The sequence below is a fragment of the Taudactylus pleione genome, unplaced genomic scaffold (assembly GCF_031769625.1).
Source record: "Taudactylus pleione unplaced genomic scaffold, aTauple2 ptg002751l, whole genome shotgun sequence".
NCBI classification, from domain to species: Eukaryota; Metazoa; Chordata; class Amphibia; order Anura; family Myobatrachidae; genus Taudactylus; species Taudactylus pleione.
Window position 1 is genome coordinate 1,373,533 of NW_028287126.1, and position 19,104 is coordinate 1,392,636.

The following is a 19,104-nucleotide window of genomic DNA, read 5'->3' on the forward strand; positions in this document are numbered from 1 at the left end:
TAGGTTACCAAAAAGACTGGTGCTATGGTGAAAGCGAATTGGCGGAAGTAGCACATTTGTTATTATAAAAAAAAAAGCGCATAATCCGTAAGAAATTTAGGGGTCCCGTTCACACGGTCTCCCCATACTTTTCAGAAAGACCATTCTATAGAGAAGAATCTTTAGGGTCGCACCATACTAACATATGCAGGCTCCCTGCAGGACAGCCCATCAATAGTTGGACTTTAACAGTAAAACGACAGAGAAACCTATGAGAAGTTGACAAGGACAACACAGGACTCACTGAATATGGTCAGTTTTTTGTCAGCCTGTAACGCTTCTTCCCGTGTAAAAGGAAAGTCGAACCACCTTGCCCGGCTTAGGTTCAGCTGCATCGTACGCCCAAACATCTCAATATAGGACGGGGCCCTCTCAATGGCCTGTGTGCCGATCTGAAGGCGGATGCCAGTCATCACCATTGTACTGTTGTTATTGGAAACCTCTACAGTGAAACCTCCAGGCTATGGAAAGAAGGGCGAGTCGTTCAGCACAGGGCTGGCGCGGCAGCAAGCTAGGCCTTGTTAAGAATATTGCGTGTACCTTTGTGTTGGCCACATACATCCCAGTGGAATTGAGGCGGTGTTTTATCTGTTGCGCATTATACAACTGGAGGAGATCGTTCCCTCCAAACTCCACGTCTGTCAGCTGCTGATTGTGCTCAAAGAAATCGATGGGAAAGGTCACCTGGCTGGACGCCCGCGTCACTGTAAGAGAGAAGGTCGCCAGTTATTTACACTGGAGCTATACTTGCAGACACTGTTCTTAGGGGGGGGGGGAATGATAAGCCATCCTTACTGACGGCAGCCGGCTTGCGCTTGCGCACGGGTTTCATGATACTGATGCTGCTGCTGGGCTGCAGAGAGGGCTGGAGCCAGTACGAGGTGTTCTCCACGTTTGCCATATAGATACGCAGGCTGCCATCTTCACACAAGAGAATCATGGTAGTCCTCTGCTGGTCATTGCTAGCTGTGTGCCTTATGGCCACCATATCCTGAATCTGCATGTAAAAGGAAAATAAGGTGGTGTGGGTGGGAAAAAAATAAATGAAAAAAATCACTCGCGCTCACTACTCCGGTGTTATCGCCACTCACTTTGGCTTTAGCTGGCAAGGTCTTAATCTCCTGAATCAGAAAACTGTCTGGTTTGACCATGACCACTAGAGGGACCCCAGTGGTTTGCTGAACGCAGCACACTAACCCAGGGTGGTTCATGACTTCGGACCACTGGCAGAGCGCAGGCGAGGTCTTGCTTCCTCCGTTTGAACTGTGTTAGAAAGAAAATAGTAGTAAGCAATTAAAAACACATTACTAAGAAGGACTGCTCAGTGAGCTTACAGCAGCCAGCGTCTGCCTAGGTAGTATCTTCCTTACATACCCGCTGTGTCCCTGACTTACCTTTTTATATTAATAGGGAAGAGCAGAATTATCTCCAGAGAAGATCGGTTTATGGTGGCGGCAAAGGATTTGCCTTGGCAGTAACTGAAAAAGAGCATCTGGAGGACATGGGAGTAATAGACGGATACTCCTCCACCAGCCACCTGCCCATTACTGTCCTGGTAGGGGACAGAGAAAAGGGATTAGACAGATTTTCCCGGTATCATAGGTATTATATGAACTGAGAAACTGTTTAACAATACCAGCCAGCCACCTCCAGAATATTTATTAAAACTTCCTAACAGTTTCCAATACATTACTAAAAGCAAATGTTCCCTAGCGTGTATGCTTATACTAAAGTATTAGGAAGTTTTAACTTCTAATAGTCTGTAGGTTACAGACTGGAATCAGAGCCATTTCCTCCTGGAATCTGCTGATTCTGGGAATCCGACGCGTTTCTCCAGCAGATGAAACAAGCAAGCAAACTAGCAATGTCCCAGCACAAACCTTTAAGTCTTCATCATTGACTTCCAGAACATTGGTAACATAAAAGGGTCCGTGTTTGGCACTGCTGGACTCCTCCATCAGCTGAGTGTACACGTATCCTGCAGAAGACATGATCACAATAATATTTTTCCCCTCCTCATTGAACAGGAAGGTGACATCCCGGATCTTCGAGCTGGGCAGCAGGAAATAAAAAGTTGGGCTCAGGGCGTCCGATGACAGATCATAAACCTGAAGGATATAAATGCATGACATACGTAATCTATCCAGGAATCTCAAGAATAACGATATACAGGTTGTAGCATTTCCTGCCGACCTTAACAAAATCCGCTGTAACAATAGCCAGCTCGGTCTGGGATCCAGGCAGCCACACGGCTTTGATGATGAAGTTGCCAGTTGCCAGCTGAGGGTGCAGCACCAAGTGATCAGACACGGATCCAGAGCTGCTAAAGGTGAGGACGTGGCAATCCTGGAGGCAGAGAGAGAAGGAGGAGGCTATAGATGATCACTCATGATTGTGTGGGCTGCAGTGATGGAAGTAGACTGGGCACACTTACTTTGAGGCCACACACAGCCAGATAATCCTCCTTGCAGGGGTTACCGGTCAGACTGAGAACGGTAAACGGGACTGGGGCAGATGCCAAGCGGGTCAAGGTGAGTTTCCTCTTGCTAGAATCGGCTTGTTTCAGCAAGGCAGAGAGCTGTAATACCGTGATCTGCGGCAATAAACAGTAACGCGTTTCTGAGGCTATCCAGGTGGAAAACCGGAAGAAACATAGAACACACACAATTGGGGAAAACACCAAGTGATTAGAGAACGGGACTCTTATACTTCCATAAGTTCTTTATTCTTTTATGGAACACTGGAATCACAGACTATAGAGGGTGCAGGCAGCAGTTTGGACCCTAAGAATCTGACAAGTCTGACCCTCCTCCCCTCTGTCCCCTACCTTAATTTAATTGGAGCACAATAGATCTAATAGCATTTCAAATAAAGCATGTCTCACTATAACTATATTACTGATGCTATATTTAGCTAAAAGCTCCTATTTATTATGCCAACCATGGCCAACGTATCGCCACACATTACAGGACCATTCCGCTAATACCTCTTTGTTCTCCAGCCTCTCTCTCACACTAAAGTATCCTCCTACATGTACTGAGAAGTCTGCTCACCTTTCCCTTCTCATGGCTGACCGCAAGATGTTGTCTCCGGCCGTGAGGAGAAGACAACACGCACATCGCGACCCTACGCAACACGTGGGCACTGATCAGCTGGCGGATGGTTTGCCCCTGATCGCCGCTGTAATTCATTCTCACATTCTCAAAGGCTCCTTCCTGAGAGCCCAGAGTAGGAACCTGGAGGGCAGAACACACATCGTTACCTATACGCCCCCCGTCCGTCCCATTCTTCACATCAGAACATTCCCCCATCTACTCGCGCCATTACCATCAGCTGGTCCGTCATTTCCACACTCTTTTCCAGAGAGTGCAGCTGGTCTAGAGCCTGCTGAGCTCTGCTGCTGCTCCCCACCGCAGAGGCCTGCTGGAAGTTATTCCGTATGGCGTCCATCATGAAGTTTAGCATGTCCAGAATCAGTGGTGCAAAGGAGGTGTTTACCTGGTGAAGACACGGTCTTAATAAGTCACTTCTGATGGCCAACCGCGCCTCGCCAAACAGGTGCGGATGCGCATATAAACCCTGCAATAGAAATCTACACTCACTTGACACATTAGCTCTTCCCTGCAGCCCTCGACGTTACGGCACAAGCTGCTCCTTTTTGGCTTCTCATCGTCTCCCTTGCCATCACCGATTGTCACCTTTCCCTTGTCGGTGAGGGATGAGCCAGGGAGTCTGATGGCGCTTTCAGGGAGGCGAGGCTCACTCTGGAAGGCAGATTCCTTCATGGTGGATCCTATTCCGCTGCTGGGGGTTCTCTTAACCAGAGCCTAAAGGAAATATATAGTTGTAGTTAAACATAATCTGCTGGACACCAATACCCTGAGCGAGGGCACAGGGGACTCACCATGCAGCTGCCGTCTTCCTTGGCTCCACAGTCACAGAAGAACGAGCCATACTTTGCATAAGATATTTCATGGTCCTTGTGACAGACTTTGGCGCACACAGTGCACACGCCCACGCCATCCACCATCTTACAGGTGTGACAATGATACCTGTGAGCATCAAGCAGAGTGTTAGAACACGGTTAGGCTATGAAATGGATCGCTAGCTTGCAAACTTTCCAGAGATGAAACCACAGAAACGCACAAAAGTTTTCATTCTTTTTAGCGGGCAATTAAATCCTCGCACACTTAGAGGTGCGCAGAAAAATTATCCAAAATTGATTACCGCAACAGAATTTAATGTGAGCATCTGGATATCGCAGTGATGTCTGCTGGCACAAGGCGAGTTACTGAATCTCATCCTTCATTAGATTTTTTTTTTTCTTTTATATCATTAACACAATATGTACATATTACAAAAATGATAAAAGTGCGATACAGTTAGGTCAGTGCACAATTTAGTTATACCGGGCACATAGGCAGCAGGAACACGACCAACTCACCAGTGCTGATTCATGAACTCTTTCTGAGTGATGGTGAATGTACAAAGCTTGTTACAAAGAGAATCTTCATCCTAATCATAAGAGGAAACACGTCAGATCTAGGTCAGTTGTCCGGTAAGGAGGTTCCAAACCGCTCAAAATACACACAAATAAAGAAAAAAAAAAAAAAAAAGTAAAATCTTTATGCATCTTACGCCATTTGAACTGAATGCTGTATGCTACTGGGCTCTATAGCGTCACAAAAAACAAAGCAATAATAAACAGGCGCGAACCATCCAGGAACACTATATAGTAATAATACATACCAATATCATATGTCTATGCATTTAAAAAACTTCAATGTACTCAATTCACATAATAGCAGCCACCACAGAATAATGGGGGAACTGGAATAACCCAATCGAGTAGAGTAAATAATGGAAAATCGGGGCGCTTTTCGGTTATAGAATTTATTAAAAGAAAAACTGAAAAAAAATAAAAAAAATAAAATACTACACAAATCACAAAGTACAAATACACGAATCAACACTTACAATATATTGAGCAAATATATCAAGCATATATTGTAACAAGAGAATATTATCCTTTCAGCACACAAGCTTTATATAGCAGAAGGAAGAACTTGGGTTAGTTGCAACATATGTATAAATATTAGTTAGAATCCCGCTACATACGTAGCTAATTGTTTCAAACTGATGGCAACATCCACGTTTCATTGACTGAGGACAGACTGCGGCAGAGGGAATCTGTGCAGAATATGACCTCACACAGCACCGGCAGCCATGAAGATTGTCAGTTCCAAGATTTAGCAAGCTGAGTGTTGGTGTTGTTAGTTGGCGAATAGCAGGGAGAGTTATTTATTGTGGCTTTAGCATGAATGCATATTAGATGATCCAATTACTCACTCAATCCCATATTCAGTCCAGCTACTATGCCTGGATTTCTGGACAGGGGAACTTAGGATGCCCCTAATATATATGTTAACTAAATTATTGCTTCTGCGATTTAAAGCTTGTGTGCTGTTCTCTATAGCGTCACTTCATATCTGACAAACATTATAACGGTCGTCTCAGACATTAACAGTTCTGTACTCGGCTATAAATAAAAGTGAATTGAAGCGCTGCTCAGTGTGCTTGGCACTGCCCCGGGTACTTAGCCTTCTGCTAAGTCGGTTGCCACAAGGTTTTCCTGTCACTGTTTGCATTAGTCCCCAGGCTTCCATCGCCCCATCTCCCCATTACCAAGGCATTGCTGGATTTTCCCCTGGCCATAGGTAAGTCTAGGTCTTTCCTCCTTTTGATTCACTCCATCCTGCTCCGCATGAGCCTGAAACGAACTTGCCCCAAGAACTACACAATTGGCGTAAGGCATTGGGCCTCTACAACAAACTCACTTTACAGACCGCTTCTAGGGAAACCTTCATCGTTTTACTCCTCTGACTATAACAAAACGTGGAGGCTTTAGCATTTTAATATAATATACATCATCAACCAAAATCATCACTGGCCCAGAAGGTAGGTATGTGTATAACCCAACAACTGACTTGATGAGATTTGCAGCGCTACTGACGTGAGTGCAGCTGTTGCGGGCGACCTCAAAACCGTTGCTTATCCGAAACACAACAATTCATATCAATCTCTTAGAGCCGTATTCAATTAGCAGCGAAAACTGACGTTTTCAACAATAGACGGCAACAGGCGAAAAAAACACTGGAGAAAAGTTTTCTCCATCCCAGACCAAGGGGGGAAAAAAAATGCTAAAACCCTATTTTTGGCTAAAAATGTGGGGATTTCTTTCAGAACCCTATGGACACCCCCCCTAATGATAAATTACCAGAAAAAAAAAATCGTAAGTTGCGTACTTTGCCAAAAGACAACGGCCATTTTCACCGCTAATTGAATACGGCCCTTAGAGTTCCTCCTCTTTGCCAAATTTTAGCATTTTTGCACTTTTTGGAGAACTTTTGCGGAACAATTGAATGGTCAGTGACATGCACATTACGGCTTATTTCGGTAAAGAATTTTCGCTCTTTGTCGTGCGCCCCCCACGACCTTTGCGCAGGCATATCACAAATAATATAATAAAACTGACCCAATTGCTGTCCAGTGTTGGGGTCAAGTTATTTCTTCCCTCATTAACCCAGACCAGGGGGGGGGGGGGTCTTCATACCAGGCCCTCAGTCTGCAGATCATACATAACAAATCACTCACCTCATACAACTACGGTACTAGTCATTTTTGATCATGGCTTAAGACACCTAGGGGGTACATTTACTAAACTGCAGGGTTTTTTTTTTTTTTTTAGAAGTGGAGATGTTGCCCGTAGCAACCAGATTCTAGCTATTATAGTCTAGAAGGTGCTAGATAAATGTTAAGTAGAATCTGTATGCATGGATTGTCCCCTGTGTTTTAAGGACACCCAATTCCTTCCTGGCTTTGGTCCTGATTCAGAGCCGGACGCTCTGACCAGAGCGCTCGCTCTGAATCAGGGCCCTCCTCCATTAAAATGGAGCGGCCTCCTGGACGCTCGTATAGCTGTGGGTGACCACCCACAGCATATACAAGCGTCCAAAAAGATGGTCGCGATGGTCTTGACCATCCCTCCATCGTGCGCATGCGCAGTGGGGAACATCGACCCACTTGCGAGCGTACTGCCGCTCGCGAGTGGGTCTGAATGACCCCCTTACTCCCTCCCAGACTTTGCAGATCTGCTATTGTGATCCCAAAATACAAACTAAGAATTCTCTCAATAACTTCAAAGTTGCCATTTTGCTTGTTCCTTACCAGACCAATTAATTCTTCGCCTTTACCTCATAAAGGCCCCCATACATCAGAGATTGATTGCAGCAATCGTGCAATTTGCAATCGATTGTGTATAAAAAAATCTTTCCCATTCTCAATCGATTGCAGAATTGCCACAATCGATTGGAAATTGCGCGATTGCTGCAATCAATCTCTGATGTATGGAGGCCTTTAGATATATATATACATACATATATACACACACACACACATACTCACACATACATACATATACACACACACACACATTGGCTATGGTTCCACTGCACCCCATTTACCCAACGCATGCTGAAACTATGGGACAGACCTGGTTGATTGAAGCATATACGACTGGAGAATGCAACATTATGGAAAGAGGTCTATAGTCTCACTGTTACGTCCGGATGCCAGTCTCTCCTGCGTCTGGTCTGGAGGCTGGCGTTGTTGAGATAGAGAAGCTACTCTGTTTTGGTCATCAGATTTAACCTACTCCTGACGCCAGCTACAGCCACCCAGGATTTACCATACACAGTTTTCATCAAGGGATTCAGACATGAGTAGAATTTCTATCCGAAGGTTCTCCCTCTCAGACTAGATACTAAAGCTATGTGTACACACAAGACAAATTGCAAACTATGCGATGTCGTCAACGATTTCTCCTGAACTCCCCCCAGGCAAACGATATAGTGCATACACACTGTGCAATCTAACAAACCACCAAAAGATTTATTCTGTATGGTTTGGTGGTCAGATCGTTAACTATATAATGTAACTATATCGCCTGGTCTATCGGTAGTGCGTACAAACTGCATGATCGGAGGGTGAATCTTTAAACGAGATTGACAGATCTTCCTGCCTGTATAAAAGTTATTTAGATGCGACAAACAACGCCACGGGAGCGCGCATAGTGCGTACATACTTGACAATTAGAACGATTTGCCATTCCGATGCGTCGGAATCTGCCAAATAGTTAAAAATATTGTCTAGTGTGTAGGGGCCTTTAAAGTGAACATCTTGGGGCTCTCAGGTCTTTATCACCTCAGAATCCAGTGTAACGTGCCACACCTGAGCAGTGTAACGTCATTACCTGGAAAAGTAAAACCTGCGCTTAAATAGACCACAGCCCCTCCCACCCCTCTCAGCTAGGAAAGCTGAGGATTAGTCCCAGGATTTTAACAAAACCACTCTCCCGAAACTTTCCTTGTAACAACTTCTGTATATAACACACCGGCTAAAATAAAAAGTAACAGCTTAGGATGTAGCATCTTTCAGAAACTTCTCTCACAAGGGTCCCACTGCGAGTTATACTGAAGCTGGCCACACACTAGACCAACTTACATCCAACCAGCCAACTTGTTGATTGGTTGATATGAAAATCTGCTAATGTATGGGAGTAACTGATGATCAGCAATTTGCTCCTAAATGCCAGAAAACAGATGAAAATGACGTCAGACAAGTTTGTTAAATGTTTGATCTAAACTATTTGTTCAAACAACAGTTTTGGTCCACGTTTGGGAGCAAATTGCTGATTGTATTCCTTACCAGATTTTCATTCCAACCAATCAACTAGTTGGACAGATAATCTTTAGATGTGTGGCCAGCTTTAGACAAACAGCTTCCCAAAACATAGTGTCACACAGGTGTACTAGCTGAGAAATACATTTAGAAAACGCTAAGTGAATATCATCATTTCCTAACAACCTTCACAAACCGGTCTTACTAGAATTTGGGTCAATAAACTCAATTTGAGACCATTTCAACAGAACAACAAAACTAGAGGACTTACAGAATCTTCAGCCTGGGAATCGTCCTCTTCAACAGCCAGCTCTTCTACCCAGTCTGAATCCACCTCTATTGCCCGCTCCTCCCCGTCCACAGGGAGGTGGCAGTGTCCTTGTCCTGCGTGGTGACTCAGCGCGCTGGTGACGTCCGCCAAGTACGAAACGATGTGACACGTACACTCCAGGATGGTAACGTGCTAAAGAGATATAATACGGTTATTACCGGTCACACACGGTACCAATGCTCACCCACTACACGTGACTCGGGGTATCCTCACCTTCCCCTGCATGACATTGTTGTTCAATTTTTCCACCACATTCTTCTGGGTGAGATATTTCTTACTGCAAGAGAAAGCTCGGTCAGGACCTTCAGGCTGCATTTCTGGAGAACTCATTTTAGAAACCGCATCTGGGGAACTCACCATCTTGCCAGCCAGTCCATGGCGGCATGGTGAAGCTGGAGGTGTCCAGCGCCTTGTCCTGCACTCGCCAGGGTGGCCATCACCACCATCAGCTCTGGAAAACCAGTCCCATCACCGTTGGTTAGCAGCTCTGTGGCCATAGGGATGAGTGTGCTGAGAAGGACTGTGCAAACACCTTCGCCGACTTGACTGCAGGACACAACCACCACAAATATCAGCGGAGAACTCGGGTGTAACACTGAAGAGGGAGACGCGCTGGGCGATGCGGACTCTCTTACCTGTTCTCTCGCACAATGTAAGCGGTGAGCAGCTGGAGTAACTGACGGTTTTCCTGAACTATCTCCGTCTGGTCGGAGTCCTTGGGCGGGGGAGTTGTCATACGGACCAGCCAGGACTGTAACTGCGAAGGCTCCACACAGGCAAGCTGAGCCAGTGTCCCGCAAAGATGCAGCAGACTGGGGCTTGGGTTCTTCTCGGCTGTGCAGGGTGAGTAATAGACAATTTATAATCCAATTGGATAAAAAAAAATGCAAGAAATTCATCATGAAATAAAATATTCTTTCCTTGTTGCCTATAGCATGGTACAAACCCTCGATTTTGGTTATGAATGCCGAAGGCTGATAGAGGGACCTGCCTTGCAAGCGTTACCAAATACGATTTTCAGCTTGTATAAAAGGGGTGTGTGGACTGTAATTACGACAGTATTTTGTAGTAATTCTCTATTCTCACAGAATAGGAGAGTTATGGTAAAACTTACCTTTGTTAACTCTCTTTCTTCGAAGTCCATAGGGTCCACAGGGAGACAATGGGGTGTAGGTGGAACCTGGAGGACCGGACACCAACAGCAAAGCTTTTCAATCCCAGGATGCTCCAGTCCTTCCCCCTATACCCCGCCCACAGGGCAACGCAGTTTTGTTCACAAGCCCAAGGCAGGAGAGGAGAGAAGGAAGACTGGTACACTGAGGACTCACACTCACACAGAGAAGGAAACAAGTGACCAAGAAAAGAAACCCATAGAAGCCAAGTGCGTCAGGGCGGGTGCCCTGTGGACCCTATGGACTTTGAAGAAAGAGGTAACAAGGGGAAGTTTTACCATAACTCTCCTTTTCTTCTTCAGGGTCCATAGGGCTCCACAGGGTGACATTGGGGATGTCCCAAAAGCAGTTATTCAAGGGCGGGAACGCTCCTAAGCTGATAGGATGCTTCCTTCGGGCATAGATTTCTCCTGAGAGGCAAATGTATCAAAGGCATAAAACCGAATGGTGCATACACGGTCAGATTTGCAGATCGATGAACGATTGAACGATGAACAATTTTTACAACGATTTCATCAACGATGAACGATTTCTGACAGTATTAAAATGAATGAAATCGTCAAAATCTGACTGCAAACAGTCATTGTCAGAGATCGTTATCCGACATGCGGGAACATGGATCGTTCATCGATGCATGCCATACATGTCAAAGATATGAACGATTTTTACAATCGTTATCGTTCAGATCTGAAACAAAATCTGACCTTGTGTGTGCAGCATAACAAAGTTGTAGACAGAAGACCATGTGGTCGCCTTGCATAGCTGTTCAGCTAAGGCGCCACGCCGGGACCCGCAGAGCGAGTAGAATGAGCAGATACTGAAGCTGCCACAGGAAGACCAGTCTGCATGTAAGCCTGTGAGATAGTCATCCGAATCCATCTGGCCAGAGTCTGTTTGTTAGCTCCCCATCCCTTCTTGTGGAATCCATATAGGACAAAGAGGGAGTCCGGTTTCCAGATAGAACTAGTACAGTCCACATAGATCTTCAGAGCACGGACCACATCCAAAAGAGGCCTCACCTGCCGAGAGGTCTGGTGATTTAAAGGTCGGAAGCACGGTTTCCTGATTCATGTGGAAGCGAGAAACCACCTTGGGAAGGAAGCCAGGGTGTGTTCAAAGAACAGCCCTGTCTTGATGAAATATTAAAAAGGGGGAGCGACATGAAAGCACCCCTAAATCCGAAACCCTACGGGCAGATGCTATAGCCAGAAGAAACAGTCTTTGCAGTGAGCCACTTGACATCCACTGAATCCAGGGGTTCGAATGGAGGTTCCTGAAGTGCTTGGAGTACCACTGACAAATCCCATGGAGCAACAGGAGGGACAACGAGAGGTTGTATACTTAGAACACCTTGCATGAAGGTGTGAATATCCAGTGTAGTAGCAATTCTGCGCTGAAACTAGATAGACAAAGCGGAGACCTGCACTTTCAGAGATGTTAGGAGGCCTAGATCCAATCCAGCCTGAAGAAAGGCAAGAATTCAAGAAACCTTAAAAGACTTGCGGGTCGTAGTTTCTTGGAGCACACCATTGGAAACATGTATGCCAAATTCTGTGGTAAATCCTGGCTGAGGCCGGGTTACATGCTCGAAGCATGGTCTGGACCACAGAGCTGGAAAAACCCTTAGCCAGACAGACGGGCTAGATCCGGATGTAGACATGGACCCTGAGACAACAGGTCTGCTCGTAGAGGAAGTTGAAGAGGAATGTCTATGGAGAGCCTTCGAAGATCGGAGTACCAATGACGTCTGGGCCAAGCCGGAGCTATGAACAGGACTGTGCCCCCCTCCTGTCGGAACTTACGAAGCACTCAAGAAAGCAGGTATATTGAAGGGAAGAGCTATGCCAAATGGAAGTTCCATTTCACTGACAATGCGTCTATGAAGGCCGCGTCGGGGTCCTTTGTTCTGGCTCCATAACTTGGAAGCCTGTTGTTGTGTCTTGAGGCCATGAGACCCACTTCTGGAAGACCCCATTTGTCAACTAGAAGCTAAAAGACTTCTGGATGTAGAGACCATTCTCCTGTATGCACGTTGTGACGGCTGAGAAAATCCGCTTCCCAATTGAGAATCACCTAGATGAACACTGCGGACATGGCTGGGAGATTGTGTTTGGCCCATGTGAGAATGCGGGACACTTTTGTCATTGCTGACTGACTTAAAGTGCTTGGTGATTGAGGTAAGCCACAGCCGTGGCGTTGTCGGACTGTACTTGTACTGGCCTGTCTTCCAGAATATTTTGAGCCAGAGAGAGAGCTTTGTAGATGGCTCGAAGTTCCAGGATATTGATCGGTAACACTGCCTCGACTGGGGACCATCGGCCCTGGAAGAAGTGCTGGCCTGTCACTGCGCCCCACCCTCGGAGTCTTGCGTCCGTGGTGAGGACAGGACAGTCGGGGATCCAAAATGGATGACCCTTGTTCAAACGGGAAGTCTGTAGCCACCAGGCTAGGGACAGGCGAACCTCTTGGGGGAGGCTCATCATCTGGTATTTGAGCAGATAGGGTAGCCCGTTTCACCTGGAGTGTATCAGGTGTTGTAGGGGCCTGGAGTGAAGCTGGGTGAACGCCACCATGTCGAATGTGGACACCATTGATCCCAAGGCCTGCATTGCAGAGTGAATTGACACTCGGCAATTGTGGAACAGTCTGCGTAGTTTGAGCTGAATTACTGAAATCTTGTCCGCCGTTAGGAAGATTCTCTGAACTACAGAGTCCAGGAGGGCTCCCAAATGTACCATCCTTTGAGAGGGTGTTAGGGAAGACTTTTTCCAGTTGATCAGCCAACCACGCATTTTAAGAAAGGCAATGGTTACCTGTAGATGGCGGTAAAGAGTCTCTCTGGGGAGCTGGCTAAAAGCAATAGATCCTCCAGGTATGGGAGCAGTCTGATCCCTTGACGACGAAAAGAGACCGCCATAACTGCCATGACCAAGACCCGGGGGGCAATTGAAAGAGCCTGAAATTGGTAATGTTGCTGTAGTATAGCAAACCGGATATATTGTTGTTGAGAAGGTGCTATAGGTACATGTAGGTAAGTGTCCTGCATGTCTAGAGATACCATAAAATCCCCAGGTTCCATAGCTAGGATAATGGAACAGAGGGTTTCCATACGAAACCTGGGCACCCTGATAAACTTGTTCAGAGATTTGTTGTTGAGGAAAGGCCGATGAGAGCCATTGGGCTTCTGAACTAAGAAAAAGGGTAGAAAAATAGCCCTTGCCCCGTTGTGAGGAGAGGACCCAAATTATTACTCCTGAAATCAGTAAAGTCTGACTGGCTTTTTGAAGCAGCAAGTCCCTGGTTGGGTCCGATGGAGGCCCTGTGCAAAAGCACTGCTGGGGGGGGGGGGGGGAAAGGGTTTCCTCAGGAGTGAGAGGGCGTATCCGTGGGGGACCACTTCCCTTACCCAGGCATCCGACGTGGTTTGATGCCAAACTTGGGTGAAATGAAGAGGTTGGCCTCCCACCATGGGAGCCCCCAGGGAGAGGTCCACCCAGTCAGGCTGCAGACTTGTCCTCAGACTTGGCAGGTAGCCATCTAGTAGTCCAGGCCTGTTTGGCCCTAGGCTTGGAGGCCTTGGCTGATGTCTGCTGTCGTGGAAAGGACTGACCCTTGGCTTTTTCTTGAGGGCAAAAGGACCGAAAGGATGTCCGAGGCTTTGTATTATATGCAGAGAGCAGGAATGCCGTCTTGTTAGTCGCCAAAGTAGTCACAATTTTATCCAATTCTGGTCCAAATAGGATGTCTCCTGCATAAGGCAGAGATTCTAGAGCCCATTTTGATTCTGAATCTGCTTTCCAGAAACGTAGCCAAAGAATACGGCGGCCCACTACTGAAGTGGCAGATACCCTGGAGGCCAGGAGAGCAGTTTCCATAGCTGCTTCACCCAAGTAGGAGGCTGCATCTCTATTGTGAGATACGTAGGACAGCTGTTCCCTCCAAGCATCAGGGGAAAAGTTTCTTATCGGGCCTCTGCCCAACTCTAAATGGCTTTTGCCACCTAGGCCGTAGCCCTAGCAGGACGAGTAATAGCTCCTGTAAGAATATATAGATATATGACAAGCTTCTATACGTCTATCTGTGGTCTTCTTCAAGGAGGTTGCAGTATGAATGGGTGGCATTTTTAACCAGACGTGTTACATGAGAATCCACTGCTGGGGGAACTTCCCATTTAGTACAATCAGTAGCTGGAAGAGGGTAAATGGAACTGAACCGTTTGAAACTTTTTACCAGGCATATGCCAAAGAATCACTGAAAAACCATAGAGGTATTAGCCAAACTCTGTACTGAGGTAGATAGTACGTCTACCCATGGGGGAGGAAAAGGATTTGCAGGGAGTACCTGCTGTGGCCATCCCATAGGGGGAGCTACCACAGGGACTGCTACTTGGTCCACAAGTTTTGCCAGCATTTGTGTAAAGGCAGCCCAGGGTGGGTCCTGAGGGAGAGACGCCGGGGCTGAGGGGCCTGGGGCTGTGTAACAATACATAGACCATCCTGAATGAGGTCCTCTGTGACTAAGCCCGCTGAGCTGGACTTACAAGACACCAGAGTAGGAGGAGCAGCATACACAGTATGATAGAGTGCAGTGAACACCCTGGATAATATGGCACAGTGTTGCGTGCAACCGCATTATAAAGTATGTGACAGCACTCACAAGTATCTGGGAGATGTGAGGTACAATGAACTTACACCTTAGTATGTCAGAGAATAGTAGAATAAAGGGAAAGGTATAAGCTGTACAGTATAGAAAGTAGGGATTAGCGCTAGCACAAGTCACATACAAACGCAGAAAAACACTGTATATATCTGCCATGGGCACTACCAACCAACTACACAGACCGCAGCGGCTGGTAGGATATAGCGCTGTACGACCTGGCCCGTGGGAGAGGTATACAGGAAGACTGGACCCAGCGTTCCCGGAGACCTGCTTGCAAAAAAAAAAAATGGCTGCCGCGCGTCTCTGAGAGGGCGGAGGGATGAGGGAGCAGCAGCCCAGGGAACACCAGGACCGCAGTGGAATGGCGCCCTGGGCTGGGGGAGGGGCTGCAGGGAGAGCGCCTTCTCCCCTATGCTGACATTAACCACCAGGTCCCCTGGCCTCCTTACATATGCCCTGCGCCAGTGTATTATATGCCCCGGTGGTCTAGTGGATTTGTGGGCACACCAGTGTCCACATCAGCGCCTCTGGTCTGTCTCTTGAGACCAGAGGTAAGACTGCGCAAAAATGCGGGTCCCCGCCTTACCTGACCCTTGAATTCCAGGCTGCAGTCTGGAGTCCGGGGAACCTGCTAGCTAGTCCCACCGGGAGTACCTAGCACAGGCTTGGTGTCATGGCGCTCAGCACAGACGTCCGGAGGACAGTCTGGTACTGCTTGCACGTTATAGTAAAAATAGAAAATAATAATAATTAAAATAAAAGCTTGGGCTGCTTAATGATATAATTGTGGTCCAGCTCCTGCCGGACATCAACGAAACTGAAGTGCCCTCAGGCTGTGGGCGGGGTATAGGGGGGAAGGACCAGAGCATCCTGGGATTGAAAAGCTTTGCTGCCGATGTCCGGTCCTCCAGGTCCTACCTACACCCCATTGTTACCCCTGTGGAGCCCTATGGACCCTGAAGAAATGGCTTGATACATAGGCTCTTATGAGAGAAATACCCCAACAATGAAATAGGTACCAGTGACATGACCGAGAAACAGAGGGTCTGATTCAGAGCCGGACGCTATTTGCGCTCGCTCATACAGAAAAAGGGGCCAGATATTTAAATTGACCGTTCGCTTTTTGCGGTCTGTTGAAGCCTCTATGTCTGAATGAGCGAACAAAACATGCGGTCGTAATTTTGAAAAAACGCCCCCTGGCCGCTCGCATCATATGTCATGTCCGCTATTTATGAGATTAATCGAGTACATCGAAAGGCGAATGAACTGCTCGCTATTCTTGTGGTTGGATTTTCCTTCCGCAATCATGCGAGCAGTTCCGGCTAAAAGACACCCCACTGACGTGGTCGATGACGCTGCTTTGTTAATTATGCACACCCTTAAAACGCCCGTTTTGACCTTTTGGCACGCCTGCGTTCGGATCTCCACTCCCCGTTTTCAAGCACCTTCCCCTGTTACCACCCACAAACGCCTCATTCTGTCACTCAAATTAGCAGGCATTCGCTATTTTGCGAGCACACAATTTTCGGCCGCACTGACTGGTTCGCGCATGCGTATTACAATCCGTACGCATGCGCAGATGTGCGAACATCGGTCAGAGCGAACGAGCGGCTGCTTACGAGCGGCTCTGAATTAAGCCCAGAGGCCCTGATTCAGAGCCGGACACTCTGACAGAGCGCTCGCTCTGAATCAGGGCCGTCCTTCCTAATTTTAGAGCGGCCTCCTGGCCGCTCGCATAGCTGTGGGTGACCACAGCCATAGCAAGCGGCCAAAAAGATGGTCGCGATGGTCAAGACAATCTTGCTTGCGACGAGACCCTTGTGGTAGGGTCTCGCTGCCGCAAGCCCTGGAGTGCTTTCGGCTCTATCAGAGCCGAGAGCACTCCCATTGACATCACTTGTGATGTCAGTGGGGCCAGCCCCAGACGGTAGACGTTCCCATGGGCAGCAACTCCCCCGGCACGCCCACCAAAGGGGGCGTGCTGTCACTCACCATCGACAGCACGCCCCCTTTGTAGCGAGACCCACAGTGACGGCTTGGCCGTCGCTATTTGGGTCTCGCGCATGCGCACAACGGAGCCGGCTCCCTCGTGCGCATGCGCACTGGGCTAACATCGACCCGCTTGCGAGTGCTCAGCACTCGCTAGCAGGTCTGAATTAGGCCCAGAGTTCTAGAAAACATTCTCAAGATTAGCTCAGTCAACAAAATGTTTTGAGTGGCATTCCCATGAACCCCTTTTTCAATCTACAAAATGGCTGCTCACACTGTAGCTGACAGGTGCCCTTTAACAATAGTGAACCCTTTATTATGCCTATAAAATTAGCCAAAGTACAGAACAGCAGAGGCTCAACACATTCCGCAAACTGGGCCGCTGCTTTGCAATGCTGCACTTTACTCCGCTATAGGCATCACCTACACAACAACGGGCATTACTCACTTAGCTGGAAGAGTTTTGTAAACAACTTGAGGACTCTGTTACAGAACTTGGCGGAGAGGGATTCATTTGCAGTGGCCATCATAATCTGTACCAGTTCCCCACTGTACGGAGACAAAGTCAATATAAGTTGGTTAGTCAGTCCACCAGGTTCTACTGACACTACGATGACACCTATAAAACATACCTCTCGGTAAAGAACTCTTCCATGGCTTTGCGGGTCTGGCTAGTCTCCAGTTGTTTCTCCAGGAACTGCAGACATTCCTCCAGGATGGACTCATCCAGCCCGCTGTGAAAGACGACAGCACAGTGAGTGGTCTTACAGAAGAAGCTCCTCGTTACATCCCATTCTAGAACATACATACGGTGACTGACCTGCTAGGGTCGGAGTGGTGGGCGAGGATATTGTAGCATCCGGTGATCAGCTTCTCGTACACCCGGGACAGGAAGTCATCAGACTCAGCGGGTCCGAGGACTCTCTCTAGGGACGTGCTGCACAGCTCCGCCACGCTCTCTGTGCTACTCTCCAGCAGCAGGAAAAGCAGTGACTGGATTAACTGGCGGGTGTTCAGGTCTTCTGGGCACCACCTGTATTGTTAGGGTGTAATAATAATCATCAGTGACCTTCAACAGGCACCAAGAGGACAGAAGGGTGACGTTCAGCAGAACCTACACAATGAGGTCACCAGTCAGCCTGACCAGGGACAACAGAACATGCTTTAGTGAGGCTGCGAGAGAGAGGCTGGGGCTGCACAGGGTCCCCAGGTGAGCCGCCTGCACTGCTCCGATGTAGCTCTCTGAAGGAATAGTATCATTGGCAAAGGCATTGCGCTGAAAGACAGAAGAGGTCATACAGCTTTTGTTCCGTTTACAGACGATCCCATTTCATCCTAACATGTATCCTGCTACCAGCATAAATCCACCGAATGAAGATTACTTGTTGGCGGTACAGCGGCCTGGTGCACGCATCGTCCATACACCCTCATTCTGAGTCACCAGCACTCACCCATGATCCAATACTGGGGAACTCATTGGTGTGGATATTGTTCCAAGATTCACATAAGGTCTGTACAGCGGTAGGAAGGTTCTGAATCAAGACCGGACCTAACGTGAGATAGAGAAATCCCTGGTAATTAATGGAGAACCGAAACCACCTCAATACAGAGGATAACACAATAAAACGGCCTGTTGTCTCTTTAAGGAGTTACTAAGTAATGCAGTCACTGGAGCTGTATTGGCAGCAAGGAGCAGTTTCTCTTACACAGACTGATCTTGTAGAGCTGAAGCCCAATCCAAATTCTCACAATGGCTGATACAGAATCAGACCTACCCCTAACCCTAGACCCTTCCATTCAACACTAAGGCCCCTGACACACGCCATTCATCTTACCCAGTGTGTTGGCTTTGCAGCGGGCAGAGCCGATGGCCAACACAGCCCCGTAGCCCTGCAGCTTGGTCTCATCGGACCCTTCCTCGGGCAGGCTCCGGAGCAGGTAACAGCGGCCCATGGAGGCGTACATATCCAGCAGCTGCAACGCAGCCGGCAGGAGGTTCTTAGCCACCTGCGAGGATTTCTGCGGGTCAGTCTCCGCTGACAGTTTGGAGAAATGCTCGTCCAGAGACACTTGCACCTTGCAGATCACTGCGTCCAAAGTATAAATGCACTGCAGGTTAGGTCCCTTGCGCAGCTGCTCGAACGTGTACCCGTTAGAGCAGCAGTAAGTGGAGAT

At 47.7% G+C, this 19,104-nt stretch overlaps 1 protein-coding gene across 11 annotated transcripts in view; it reads right to left on the minus strand.

The window, feature by feature from the left end:
* Positions 1-19,104, minus strand: part of UBR4 (ubiquitin protein ligase E3 component n-recognin 4) — a 97,062-nt gene that overhangs the window by 54,337 nt on the left and 23,621 nt on the right. For all 11 annotated transcript variants that reach the window (XM_088466286.1, XM_088466285.1, XM_088466282.1 and 8 more), the window contains exons 25-47: positions 18,765-19,104; positions 18,381-18,478; positions 18,048-18,205; positions 17,750-17,962; positions 17,562-17,663; positions 17,378-17,478; positions 9,745-9,943; positions 9,467-9,655; positions 9,323-9,386; positions 9,050-9,241; positions 4,484-4,554; positions 3,944-4,091; positions 3,642-3,866; positions 3,367-3,537; positions 3,093-3,275; positions 2,474-2,632; positions 2,233-2,385; positions 1,920-2,147; positions 1,434-1,591; positions 1,131-1,302; positions 835-1,036; positions 580-743; positions 284-500 (exon numbers count right to left, since the gene is read on the minus strand). In XM_088466286.1, coding sequence (XP_088322412.1) covers positions 284-500; positions 580-743; positions 835-1,036; positions 1,131-1,302; positions 1,434-1,591; positions 1,920-2,147; positions 2,233-2,385; positions 2,474-2,632; positions 3,093-3,275; positions 3,367-3,537; positions 3,642-3,866; positions 3,944-4,091; positions 4,484-4,554; positions 9,050-9,241; positions 9,323-9,386; positions 9,467-9,655; positions 9,745-9,943; positions 17,378-17,478; positions 17,562-17,663; positions 17,750-17,962; positions 18,048-18,205; positions 18,381-18,478; positions 18,765-19,104 — 3,907 coding nt within the window. The remainder of the gene's footprint in view (positions 1-283; positions 501-579; positions 744-834; positions 1,037-1,130; positions 1,303-1,433; positions 1,592-1,919; positions 2,148-2,232; positions 2,386-2,473; positions 2,633-3,092; positions 3,276-3,366; positions 3,538-3,641; positions 3,867-3,943; positions 4,092-4,483; positions 4,555-9,049; positions 9,242-9,322; positions 9,387-9,466; positions 9,656-9,744; positions 9,944-17,377; positions 17,479-17,561; positions 17,664-17,749; positions 17,963-18,047; positions 18,206-18,380; positions 18,479-18,764) is intronic.